General features: G+C 31.2%; 1 protein-coding gene across 2 annotated transcripts in view; it reads right to left on the reverse strand.

The window, feature by feature from the left end:
* Positions 1-15616, reverse strand: part of LOC113555626 (A disintegrin and metalloproteinase with thrombospondin motifs 1) — a 49035-nt gene that overhangs the window by 12347 nt on the left and 21072 nt on the right. For both annotated transcript variants that reach the window (XM_026960091.1, XM_026960096.1), the window contains exons 3-5: positions 12671-12734; positions 11291-11499; positions 5562-5648 (exon numbers count right to left, since the gene is read on the reverse strand). In XM_026960091.1, the coding sequence (XP_026815892.1) occupies positions 5562-5648; positions 11291-11499; positions 12671-12734 (360 nt within the window). The remainder of the gene's footprint in view (positions 1-5561; positions 5649-11290; positions 11500-12670; positions 12735-15616) is intronic.

Consider the following 15616-nt stretch of genomic DNA (forward strand, 5'->3'; position numbering starts at 1 on the left):
TGTTTGAGTAATTGAAGGAGCGTAAAATAAACAAATTACACGTGTACGGTTAGATATAACAAACACGGACGTTAGACGTTCGTTCAAATGTTGAAACAAAAACGGATTTTTGAGTCAAAGCCAAGAAACTAAAAAAAAATTGAAAAGGAATAGAAACAGAAAAGCACGTATATAAAACCGCACGGTATCGCGTTTGCTTATTACGTACACCTATATATCTCGTACAATATAATGATATGCGCCCGGTGGACACGTAGTAGTACATTAATATTATGCATTATGCGCACTAATTTACCAGCTCATGTATATTATTATTTATTATTGTTATTACGTTTACGCGATTAAGGCTTGGGCGAACCGTTGTGTTTTTGTTGATATTATACCTGTATATAACATCTATACCTAGGCATATTGTAGAGTGTGGGGGATAATCTTATAGAACCACAAAAGTTCATAGCGAAAAATTTACGCTCTCGAAATAATTACACGTACCTATATCGTTGGTACGTGATTTCTAATATTATTATATTTATAATCGTACCTGGTATAACTTGGATATTATCGTGTATTACGGTTAATATTAGCTAAGATAAGTTGTGAATTTATTTTTTTTTTTTTAATATTTTTAATGGAAACATCTATTGAAGCATTTTGGACAAATTGGTTTTTATATATGAGTAATTTAAGACATACAAATAAGCAGAGTAGTGCACCATAGCTTTTTGACGGGTGTTCCTTGTCTAACTCATAGTAATTCATGTGTGTTAATGGTTATATATTTTTTATTAAAAATTGAAATTTATAATAACTTCGATGAAAATATTGTATTTAATAATTTAACATATTATATACATTATAAACATTAATTTATTTAGGTATCTTATATATGGTGACATGGTGTAAAGAGTTAAATTTATAAATAATAATAGTTTATATGGCATTTATTTTATTAACACGTCACAGTGTTATAATATATTATAACGAATATAACGAAGTCACTACAGTTTAGTCGTTTAGTGTATATACATTTATTATTACTATTATAATAGTCAAAATATATAGGTACGTAAGCGACGGCGACTTACGCGTGAACTGCAAGTGCTTTAATAAGCTCGTCGCTATAAATGGAATACAATATCACATTATCACAACATACATGGCTTTATTATATTATTTTTATATGACACATTTAGGTACTATAAATATTATTATATCGCATAGTATCGTATAAGCGCTCGTCAGTAATCTCGCCAGCGGTCAACCGCCTTGCAGTAACCAACGCTGAAGCATCCTTCGACAGCGGATATTACTTAGTATAATATTTAACTTTGGGTTGTGATAATAGAAAATTAATGAGATGTTATTATATAATATAATATCGTGTATGAGCAACACTGTGGAGATTTTTCGTTCCATAGTCCAGGGTGGTACCTATTTATACATTTTACGCCCCTAAATATATTAATATTATACAATATTTACATGGGCACGTATCATATTATATTATTATTATTATTATTATATTTTATATTTTAATTATTTGATAAGAAAAATATTTGATTTAAATAACATAATTTTTCTATAATATATAAGTATCTAGTATATATACCGGTTAATAGTAAATTACGAATAATTTAAGAAATCATCTGGTATGCGATTGCCCTTATTTTATCTAAATATTAAGTCATCGAGGAGATGCGAGATTTTTCAAAGTTTCCAAAATATTTTTTCTGACAATAAAAATATATAGTTTATTATTACAAATCACTTGCGTTTTTTTTATTGTTTGTTATAGTATACCTTATATGCAAAGGTTATACAATTTATTCGTTGTTTGACAAAAATAACTCAATACAGTTCGTTCATCGTTCGCGTTATTTTACTTGGAACACCTCGCGGTTATATTTGTTATGTCCCTGTTATAATGTAGCCATAGGTATACCGGTGTCGTTTATATATATATGTGGTACTTGAATGATAAATAAACATATATATTTAAACATTTTGGACGTAAGGACGAAGAACGACATAAAAAAAATATATCACCGTGTTCCATAAGTGTGTCGCGTGCATATTCGGGTTTCATTAATTTTGACTAATTTTTTCGATACTACTCAGCACATTGTCGTTATTGAACTCGTGCGGTGTCTGCTTATGTCCTATACAATCAAAATATATAATGTGTTCGCTGCAGGTGTTAACGAATTCAAATGTTTATGTTTTGTAAACAAATTGTTATCTGATGAGAATTACAAGATATTTAAATGTATATTATTTCCTAATACGCGCACCCAGAACAGGTTATAAAATCAGAATATTTATTATGTTCTTTAATTAAAATTAATTATAATATTTTTATGTGCTAGACTGCTAGTATTAATAAGCTGATTTACCAACGTTGACAATATAACACATATAGTATACTTTATCATAATCATTATTCATTGTTGTTATTGCAGTATCATACATGGTTCAGAAAAATGTTATTTATATATCACTCGCAAAGGATAGCACGTAGGTATACCCATTGATAAATATTAATCACACATTTTTTTTCCAGACCAAGCTATTTTAACAAATCGTTATACAATGATAATTTGTTTTCATATTACAATAATGGTTTCCACAAGAAAAGTGAGAGTAAGTGGTTTTGTTAAGTTTCCGTGGGAATATAAAACAAAATTAAAATTAATTTTTTTTAAATGTTATCTGGTAGAAGTTTCAAGGTAAACATTTTTACTGGACAAGTATTAATATAGCTTATTTATTTATTGGTCGATGCGTTTGTGAAAACGAAAACCACTTAGACTAAATTTGATATTTAAAAAAATTATGATATAGGTACCTACTTTAATTTTTTTGCAAAAATTATGCAAAGAAATAAAATAATCTATTCAAATCATGACTATATAATGCATGTTATAACTGAACCAATAAATCTAATTTTTTACAAATTGTGTAATTAATTAATTAATTTTTTTAATTTAAAAATATGTAGGTATAAATATATTATGTATTATTTATAATAATATATATACTATATATTATATAGTGTAGTCTGTCGCTTATCAGTCCTAATTAGTCATTAGATTAGTTTCTAAACTTTTTGGCTATTGAATACTGTAAATAACTAAGTATGACAAGTAAAACTAGTAAATATTACTTAAAAAACAATCTATGAAGATTGAAGGTATTATAATAATATATATTATTCACTCGTTTTACAGTAATTTAAGTGCACGGAGGAATGGCGAATATCGTTTAAGGATTTTGACTTCTTTATTATGATATTTATTGTTATGTGTTGTATTTCTCCACTTTAAACGTTTCAATGACATTATATACCTGTATACCTACGTTGTATAGTATATACTACGATAAGCCGCTATTATTATATAGATATTTTTTAAAGATTAGCAAATATAAGTTCAAATTTTACTTTTATAGAAAACGACATCCCGTCGACATAGAAAACGCACATGTCATCCATATTCGTCTAAGCTTTTTTCGATTAATTTCTCTATTGTCTTATACGTAGCTGGCATATAAATTAGATCCAAAACGGTCCTCAGTGCTATTACGTCATGTCATGCGTTAAAGTCTCTCGCTGGCTTTATTGTTGTTCGTCGCCGAAATAGATTATAATATTATATATTATTGTATTTTAGCAGTTTTATTATATTATATTGTTATTTCGCCTATATTTATTTACAATATAGGTATTTATAGCCGGCCGACAGTACTAAGACAATAGGTTTGAATTCTAGACGATTTTCTGAATGCATATATACTTATATATATATATATATATATAGTATCATTATAGATTATTATTATTACTATGATACAGGCATTCGTAAGATATACAATGCTATTTGAATATCATCATGCTTACACGACGGAATATGTTTTTGTTTTCAGTCTGATTTGTACAAGTTTTCATATCGAGATCGATGAATACAATTTTCGATCATATTAAAATATTATGCCTCGTTATATATATATATATGTTACGTATACATATCTTTACACATTGACGAGATGATCGACGTTCGACGTAATAAATGCTCAAATAATCAAATTTCTAGGGAAACCGAAATATGTCATACGGACGACGCACGTGCGTGCGTGTACATAACTACATAATAATAAGGTATACCTATATTATAGTTATATATATATATTGTATAGCATATAGAATAGATGTAGGTAACCTCGTGTCAAATTATAATAGGCATTTAGGATGGGAGGCGAAATATAGTCGACTTCGCATCTGAATATTATTGTTTTCTGCACAAACCTTGAGCCGGCGCATTATTATATATACATACAAATTGCAAATTTTTTGACGGCACGTTCTTGAATGGCACCGATATTGTATATTGTATTTGCGTATATATATACACACACACACAAGTGCGAATGCGGTATACGTACCTATAGCATTATATAACGTGTATAATAGTAAGTATATAGGTATACCGTATGCAAATCCGTGAGATCTGCCAAGTTGCATGTATCTATGTATAAGTAGGTAAGTATATTAATTATTTTTTTTGATTTTTTCGCCGATTTACATCTGTCTGTAATCAGATCCGCAACACACAACTACGGTATTATAATTTATATAGCATTGAGTAACCTCGTCTAAGGGTCAGACACCACGCGTAACCGGAACGAATTCCGTGTCCAATCACCAATCCACCGTACGATGCGTACAATCCGTAATATTATTATTATATTATGTTCCTATACTATTGCGCCCGTAGTGTTCGATATTAGCGGGCGATTTACAACAATACGACGCGACGAGAGCGTCGCTGTCGTGGGATCCATCGCAAGTCCGAATCATGGTTCCCGGTGGCGATTTCACAAGTCTGACCATCTATGAAGTATGCGATGATGTATATATTATACGATACCATCGTATTATAAGTGTATTATTGTCTGATGTCTCGTCGTTTCATTTATATATATTTTTATTGTTATAAAATAATCGAAATCGGGTTGCGCAACGGCTCCCGAAGAATAATATTCGTTATTACAATAATAATTATTTTTTTTTTCAATTATATATATTGTTCAATGACCCAATAACGACTGTGCTCGGTCTTCGTGCCAATTCATTAGTCAAAGAAGAACACTGAGTAAAAAAAAAAAAAAAACCGTTTCACGTATATATATATGTTCAAACGACCTTATTTCGTCGCCTCGTTGCGCATTTATAATAATATATTAATTATACCTATTACCTGTACTTATTTATATATATATAAAAATATATTATACGACATTTAATAAGACTCGCGTTATTTATACATTATTTTCTTAAACTTAATTATGTATAATACATTAAATGAAAACGCATTGTGTTTGTCAACGTAATACTCTAGCGGCTCGCGGCCGGGTTTATACTTCGATTACAACAACGACAATGATCCGTCTCGCGGCCTGACATTTTATTATTTATGTATTATCTTCTATTATAATAATGTCGTTATATTATAGTATTATGGTGCTTTGACTTGACCTTGTCACACGACGAGACGCGACTGACTTACCATAAGAATCGTTCCGTCCTCGTGGTCGTTGTGTAAGACGACTGCTGCTCGTTTATCGACATCTTGATACGGCACGCCGATGTGTTCCTGCAAAAGACAAACGAAAACAACTCGTTAAAAAAATACTTATATATTATAGGCGTATAATAAAGTAATTTATATAGGTAGCAGAAGGTACATGGAATCTCCAACATCGTAACAATATATATAAGGATCAAATTATCTTGAATAGATACGTTGCAATGCATTTGGTTGTCTATATCATCTTCATACCGATATCGGTGTATTACGGTTGGGTATATAATATAGGTGGATTGTAAATCAAAATAAGTAAAATGTATTATACTATATATACAATATACGTGCAGGGTATACATAATCGTTATCGTTACCGTAGTAATTAGTCGGTTGGTAAAAGCACATTCACCTATATCGTAAATACGATTTATCGCCACGTGATAGCAACTAAGAGTCTAGCATTACCATAAGAGGACCATATAAAAACCACCCCTATAAAAAATAAGTCATAAAAATATTGCTCATTTTATGAATTATTAGAAGCTTATAATATCAAAATAATATTATGTATTGATATTTCTTTAAAAATATTATGTTTAATTTTGTAATTGATGAAGACAATTTACTACTGACGCATTAAATAACGAATTCTTAATACTATTGTTATAATTCATTTTGAGATTTATGATTCGAAAAAATGGGTTACAAAAACCAATCTCTATCGGTACATAATTAGCTATATTATACTAGTCGTAGAAACTATTTCAATATCAGTTTATCAATTTTATTATAATTTCAAACTTTTTTGTATTGATGAGGCGTGTTAAAATTTATCTAAAAGATCGTTTCTCGAATTAGGAATACGTATTTAATAGATAATGAAAAAAAAAAAATAGAAATATAGATTTTATCAATAAGAATTACTTAATTTTTTCGTCAGTTGGTGTTGTTTAGAAATGCATAGATATATGGCAGGAGTGGTGCAAAGTGTGTGTCAACCACGTCACACCATAAGCCTCCTTGACAATAAAGCTCTGGCGATATTATCTAGGCTGTAACGCGTAGGAAGTGTCAAACTAAACAATTAATGTGAATCTGCTTTTGTACACACGATATTGTATTGTGTTGTAATATAAACGTACACTTGTGTATTAACAGCATAATAATTGACCGTGGCAAAGTGTTTTTTCACTTTTTTGTTCGTAAACACAATTTCTCGATGCAAGTTTCGTTGATTTATACGAGTCAATCCATTTCACGCCGCACGAACACACTGAATTATGTAATGCATAAAATGTGTTCATCATTTAATGGGAATTACAAATTATAATGCATAATATTGTTTATAATATTTATAGGTCATCAGGAATCATTGTGTCTATCGTACGCATAACGCGGTACTTATGAATAATGTACAGACTATTTATGTATTTTACAAACATTTAAAAATTGAATCATTAAAATTTGAATTCGACTCTTTTATTTTTAATATACATATAGTGTATAATATTACATGATTAAAGGCAACGCATGTGAAACACGTGTACATAAATAAACATTACAACGTTCAGTCGTTTAAGCGAGTTCTTTCTCTCTAATTCGTTTTCTGACCAATCATATAATAATTTAATAGGTATTTGATGTGAGCAATAAATATATATATATATAAATGATAACAACTCGAGCGGTTTTCGGCCCCGGGCAGTTACATAATAATTATGTTTTGTATAGGTAGGTAAATCATATTTCGTACGTTTCCATTATGCGAGCTCTTTGTGCAGGATACGTATTTACGTGTATACTATATTATAAATTTGTTAACGACTGCGATACTACGGTATTATTATTTAGTACACGCACACGCGAGAAGAGTGTGTTGGTTTTGTTCGGTAATTATTACATTTCATGGAGAAATCACGCGTATAAATATATAATATACTATATAGGTGTAAATATCGAGTAAATTCAAATGCGTATTGGCCGTTAAGAACACTGTACCACACCTTGGCGAGAGTGATAAACTTACGATGCGTGGGTGTTTATTCTTATGTAACGCGCGTACGCGTTAGTATACGTATATGAACACAATATCATAATTTTTATTTGAATATTCATATATTCATATCGGTTATTGTACAGGATATCTATATATTATTGTACAATGCTTATAGATGAATCACGAATGTGCGTATAGATTAGGTATTTAAAAAAAAAAAAGTTTCACTGACATAATGTTTACACGTTTATGTAATATACATTTATATAAATGCATAATATTACGATTTATCATTATATGTATTTGCAAGCATTAAAAATTAACCTTGGCTGACCTATACCTACAATGCGGAAATTATTTTGGTAGTATACGATGTAACTGACAATCGAAATATAATGACATTTGCGTATTATCGTAGGTTTTACAGTTTTTACTGCGTGTGTACTATGATGTAGGTACTAGGTGTGAGGATTAATAATAAATATGTTTGTTTTATAGGACACAATATTATGTATAGGAATATGTTAATTATACAAAAGATTTTTTTTTCATCACAAGACGACGGGATTTTATCTGTAATTAGGATTAATGCATTAATAAGTTCATTGTTTATAACTTTAAATAATTTATATTAATAAATGTTTAGAGTATTGAAGTGAAAACATAATCATAGTTATAAAGTGCATCGAAATCTTACTGGTAATCCTATGCCAGACAATAATTGTTAGAACTATTCTAACTCATCAAAATGTAGGCATTTAAAATTTTCAATTCTAATAATTATTGATAATTGATTCAAATTCCAATATAGATACCAGATATTTATAATTCAAAGCTCTCAGAAAAATATTTCATTTACTATTGTTTTAATTGAAAAAACTTTTTTACGAAAATAACTTATGTTTTTTGAAACCATATATAGTAACTACACTTTTCATTGATTCCATTAAAATAACTAAACATATCCGAAATACAATTATCCGAGACTTAGGAACGTGGAAATCCATGGTTAAAAAAATTTTATGTGATTTTTAATGCATATTATTATACTCACACACGCATTATATGTAATATGTTATATTATAGTTGCGTCGAAAGTTTGCACATGCCAAGTTTTGTTATCAACCCTATGATAATAATATACATAATATAAAATATTCCATTTATATAGTAGTAGCAATGAACCTTTTGTATCGTTTCATAATACTTGTCAAGCTGGTCTGCAGCTGACGAAGGAAAATATAGCCAATAACCAATGCAAAACTACTTATAATTGACGATGAGCACACTTATATGGAGGTAATACTTGTCATCGTTATAATGTGAGATTTGAATATTTGAAACACAGCCAAAAACGTTGCGTCGCAGAGATCAGAGGGGAAGAGCATAATTTACTTATTAAAATCGTATCATTATGGTTTATTTTTTATTTATTTAAACAGAACGGTAAAATGTCTTATTATCATACGCAAGAAAATTTGTATACTTTTACCGCTGGATTAACAGTTTTTTTTCTGTTACATGCGAATTGCGTATTAAATTGTTATAAAATAAAAATGTATTTTATGTATCTACAATCTAAATATTAAATAATTACATCGTTAAAAAATAAATGATTGTATTCTATAAAATGTTCATTATCCCACTTCCCAGTCATTTTTTTTTTACAACTTTAGGTGCCTACTACATATTCTAAAGCAGATTTTTATATGAAAGTACACATAAATCGTGTAAAATATAAAATAATTTGCATTAAAAAAACAAAAATAAAAAAACACAAAAATACAAAATTTGATCAGGGACAATGCTTAATGAGTTCAGCATTATAAATTGTTACCTATATGTAATTTTATTTTAATTTAGAATGGTAAACGGTCGTAACGAGTATAGTCATTGTCAATGTTTTATTCATATAGTAGGTATATTATAGTATCTTGCTATGTGTATGTGTCTTAATTCATTATCTAACGTTTCCATTATTATTTAATAGTATTGAATAGTAACCTCGACGAGTGACATCACAATACGCAGATAACACCACACATAAACAAACATGAATTGTGTATACAAATAACACACACGTACATAATATACAATAGTATATAACCGTCACCTACGCTTGGTTTTAGATAGGATAAAAACAGGAAAATCCTACGATAAGTGTTATCGTTTACAGGCAAAAAGTTGGAAACCGGTTGGAACTTCAGAGAAAGCATTCTAATATATATATTATTGTAACGAATAAGTATAACAATAAAAAGTGGATTAAATAAATTTTAATGTTTATAATAGGTAGGTACTCATTAGTCGCTATAGGTGCGGAGACAAAAAATTATAAATATTATAATTATTACTTAGCGAAACAATGTTAACAATATTGAGATTTAATAATATTTATAAGCAGCGTTGCTCATTTTAATTCTAATTGCAGAGAAACGGGAAAAATTGTTGAATTAAAAATTTTAAAACAAAAATTTTTCGTCGAAAATCATAATTAATTTGTAAAAATATTTTTATATTAATTTTAATAAAATTCTTTCGCAGAAACGTTGAAACCAATCTGCTAAATGTTCTTTAACGTTCGAATTTATTTATTATTATTATTATTATTATGTCGTGGTTAAGACTGAAAAATTAACGTAAATTAAAATTGGTTTTTCGTTTTTAAAATGATTTTTTAGTATAAAAGTACCTGATTAATAAGGTTCAGAACCGGTATAATCCGTAAAATTACGACGATGACGTAGGTACAATGCCTCATAAATAAGTATTATTATGTTTTTATACGTAAATAGTTAATACAGTAAAACATTAAAATGCGTCATGATTCAATAATAATATGATTATTGGAATACAAATCGTCGATTAAAAAGGGAAGAAAATAACGTCCCGCCAAAATCTACATACATAACTCATGTACAGAAATGTTCGTTATTTAATTTTTTGTACATATAGTTAGTATAATAAATTAATACTTCTATCCGGTAAGCAATCAACGGGATTAATAGTTATTTATTAGTGATAATAATAATAAAATGTATATATAATATACCAATAACCAAATATATTAAATTCTCTATCAGGATATAGTCATTATATTGTATTACATCCGATTCAATACATGATTGCCGTGGCCGGAAGTTTAAAAGTTAAACAAAACTAATTGTCAATATATTGCGATACTGTTTGTTTCTAGTTTGTTATTTTATGTAATAGTCATGCGTGTTGTATTAATTATTATTATTTTTTCAAAATTTTTAAGCAAAAATATTTAAACGAAACGAAAAGCATTGTTTTTATTACTAGATAGTTTTTAGTGGCATCATTATTTATAAAGGAGAATTCGGCCATTTATAAAATATTTGTATTAGCAATGTCGTATAGGGTGTACACCCTCGTAATCTACACTGTGGCGGCGCCAGGATTTTTTCTTGGTGGGGCCAATGGGAGGCCAACAATTATATGGTAGGGTCACAAAAAATTAAAAATTAGTGTATTATAACGTCTAAGGTTAGGTCAGTGGTAGGGCCACTGGTTGGGCCAGGCATTTTCAAGTAGCTAGTAGGGCCATGGCCCTACCTTGCCCGTCCCTGGCGCCACCACTGAATCTACACTTACTGAAATTGCTTACAGGTATTCGATATAGATACTAATGAAAATATGTATAGATAATGCAATAAAATTAATTAGTATTAAAATATTAGTGAGGACTTACGTCGTTTGGCAGTTCGGTGTAGTGTACTGTGTCTGTGGTGGAGTTGTGATGTGCCGTCCAGGCACGCAACTTGTCGCCGGTGAAAAGGCGATCGGAAGGCTCTAGTTGCAAGTCGTGGTGTTCTCCGAACGCCTTCAGTCGAACCTTGTGTGCGCCATCCGCATTCCGTTTGACGACCGAGTGCAGGCTTATCACCTCGTAGACGGGCACTGTCAACAAAATACTGCATATTAACACATACAAGTCTACTATAGTTACTATTATACAATCGTATTTAAGATCTATAAGATAAGATTTAAGTTAAATTTAAATTTTAAACTTTTGTTAATAATTTTTTGTTGTAATAAATTAAATTCTTTTCCCTCGATTATTCATCGTTTAATATTAATAAACATAGTCTCCTGTTTATGACGGTGAAACGTGCCTAAGTCAAATGATATAAAGTTAAAGGTAGGTACCAAAAGTGTATGTAAATATACAGTGGTGGCATGGGGTTCAGACAGAACGTTGACCGGTGTTAACGAGGCAGGCAGCATTATTAGTATAAATTTTAAACCTACGCAAACACCTACATAAGTATAGCACATTAGTGTAATAGAAACTCCTGTTATAGCGGTGTGTAAAGAAATGCAAAAAAGAGGAGGAAATCTCACGCAGTACAGTATCATAACGTGTACGGATAAATATTAAATAGCTCCACAACGTCCATATTTAACATATTATATGGTGTACCTCGCATCACCGATGGTTAGGTTATAGACATGCAGTGCATAATAGATCCACATGACGACATTGGTTCGTTGAAATGTAGTTTTCGGGGCGATTCACTGTATGACGATATATTATTAACGTATAAAATGGGAATAGCTACTCTTCATGTGCCTACTCGTAAAATGCGAAAATCATGAAGTATTCTACAAAAATCTCGTCATGTGAACATTGAAGGTACTTATTTTTACCGTCCGTGTAATGAAGGGTCCGATATGCAAGAACCGGGTATCCTCACTTTTCAGAATCAACACTTATATTATAACGGGTTATAGTAAGCACTATAATATTATATCAGGGGTTTCCAACAGGTCGATCGCGACATGCGTTCCTTTTTTTTTGTCGATCGCAACAACCTGGGAAAACTCAGAGATCGATCACAAGTCTGTTAAAGTTGGCCACCCCACTTTTTTCTCAATTATCCCACATCTTATAATAATAATTAGAACAAAATAAAAATCATAAAAAACGGGAAATACTGATAATTTATCGATATCGTATCAGCTATATATATTATATGTGTTCCTAACCCAGGCTATGAATTATAATATGATCCGCGTCAAATAATGAAACAAAATAAATAATATTTTAATTTAAGAGATAGTCGCATACCTTCCGAATGATGTTCCACGTGAAACAGTGTCCTCAAGCCGTCCACGTCCATATGCTCGTGTAACTGAAATCAAAAATAAAACATTTTATTATTCGAGCAAGTGTTTAAGTTTATCTATATGAATAATATTGACATTATCGTCTGTTTCTATAATATAACTGTTTTGACCGGAATGACGTTTGATGGTAATATTAATTCACAATTCGTATAATATGTACATAAGTACATACAATAATATAAGTTATGAGTATACACGTTGATAATAGGTACGTATGTTATCGATATGCTACCTATGATCTGTGTACGAAGTACGTATCTATAACAGATGTTGCGTATGTATTTTAGTTGGGTGTCTGATAGGTAACCAATTCCCGCGCTGTAAACAGTTATCTCGAGATACCTTTATGAGTTGCATAAAAACGCATCCAGCCGGATGACGTGAAGCCGCGATTGCGTAACGCATGGCGGAGATAATACATCATTATACATAGGCACAGTAGTTTAATACATCCGATTCGAAAGAGAAATAAATGTAGAAATCCTCATCTCTGGAGTGTATACGCGTACCTATATAGGAACAACTAACGGGTTTCTTGTGGAAAAAGTCCTCCACTGCGACTTCTTTAAAAAAACGGCTACACTATAACATTTGAATAGTAAATTGGATAGTAAAAAAGTGTTACAGACAGTTTTGCGAAAATATGTTTACTCCGCGACGACATATGAGTTCACGACCATATAATAAAAATCGATAAACTTGGTTTTTGACATTCTGAGTGTTATGGACTTGGTGTATAGGTATATATACAGACTTAGATAGTATTTAACACTGAAGCCGGTGGTTTAAAAAACAAAAACTGGACATTATGTCGAAAAATATTTCAAGTTTTAATCATCATCTACAATTATTGAGTATCGAGAAATAATAATAAAAAAAGGTAACCGGATACTATATAGTCATCAATTCGCCCTCGCATTACGGCAGTTTTCCGACTGCGATGTGGTGCGGCATATATATATATGTGTGTGTGTGTGTGTGTGTGTGTGTGTACGTATACAATGTACATAATATCACGATGAGTGTCTACAGGTCCGCCGTTCGGACATCAGGCATTCGGACCGCGCGTACAATAATGCGTCATTAAAATATATATTATTACGTCTTCTATAGGTCGAGCACATGACGCCATGCATACACACACGTATAATATAATATAGTGGCGTACACGTATGCGACGAGATATAAGTTCGTTAGCCCCGACGGCAGCCCATTGTCTAGGGTGGATATCGGTGGCCGCCGTCGCATTATACGGTCGACAAACCACACGGAATAATAATATTATTATTATTATTTGTTATCACGATAACACAAAAAACCAGGACAATGAGAAAAGCATTATTTCGTTCAGCTGCAGTAGAGTGACGGATTACGGCCGAAAACGCAGAGAGACCGACCTCGTCCCGTATAGAAGGTCGATAACTACACTAGATGGTGTCAGCGGGTGACGTCGTCCCGTATCCGTGTCTATAAGATTGTGCGCGTGCGCGAGTGTGTGTTAGGATGTAAGTACTACATATATACCATACCCGGAGTCCAAGGACTTAAAAAACCAACAAAATTATAATGAATTCATTATAATATTGTGACGGCCCGCTGAAGAGCTGATAACACCGCAGGATCCCAACTCGTATCGTGACCACAAGGATTTTCGTTTACCTTGAGGAATGTCTCTTGTATGTCTTTTATTATATTTGGTCACGTATACTGAGCCAACGAGACCGCAGAAAGCGCGAATTCGCCCACGTGGTCGTGATATACATATGACGACGATTCGGATCATTAACCGTTTGGCGAAAGTTGGCGCCACGAATTAAAAAAAAAAAAATGTTAATATCATAACACGAGGATATCTGCAAATGTATAGAAATGTGTATGTTACTAAACACTTTCATTGTTTCCCGATCGAAAAGGTAAATTATTAGGTACGACGTACGAACAAATATTGATAAACTATATAAAAAATCGTATAATATTATACGCGTACGCACTACACTATTGTTGAGTATTGAGTAACATAGCTACATTATGGAATACCTAACACAATACGTCGATTATTTTTTTTATCTTTTATGAATTTTAATTTTTTAGATAATAATCGTGAATCGTAACCAAACAAGGCCTTCAATTATCATAAATCATCTTCCGTGTAAAATTACATTAAAACAAACATAGTTTAAGGTTGAAACATCACATTGTTATACATATTTACTATTTATATTGTTCTTGCGATTAAAGTTTGGTGTAGGTGTAACGTTAGGTTTACGTCAAGTAAATAGAAAACGTGAAAAACTACCAAATAATAACATCGACATTATTTTGAATACATTTAACATATTACTAACTGAGAGAGAGAGAGAGAGAGAGAGATCTTCGTGACATGTAAATCGAAATGGGTTGGTTTTTGTTAGCCAATCGATGTGAACTTATGTATTTTACATAAAATCGAATCTAATCGGTTTTAAACAATAACGATTATTATTTTTATTTATTAAGTATGAAACAGACGACGTAATCGATTATTATATCGATTAAGGATTGGGACATTCTGCCCTAGTCGATCTATTGCAGACTATTACCGGTAACGTGTACGAGAAACGAAATAGAAAAACATTTTTGTATTATCATAAACGCGTTTCAATTATTACTATCGAATGACGATAACGCACCGTGCGCACACAATCCTTGAAACAATAAAGCAATCAACCGAGATGGTGTCAATGCGCGGTGGCGGTGCCACGGGAGGAGGTTGTCAATCGTGACAAAACCGATCGACGACGATTTACCGCACCGTTGGAATTTTGTTTCGTTTCGAATATTATTGTTCGCGCGTCGCGTGTCTCTGTCGCGAGACTTGCGGGCGGCCGTTTGAGCATTTGGCAACATA

This window comes from Rhopalosiphum maidis, chromosome 4, assembly GCF_003676215.2.
Source record: "Rhopalosiphum maidis isolate BTI-1 chromosome 4, ASM367621v3, whole genome shotgun sequence".
NCBI lineage: Eukaryota > Metazoa > Arthropoda > Insecta > Hemiptera > Aphididae > Rhopalosiphum > Rhopalosiphum maidis.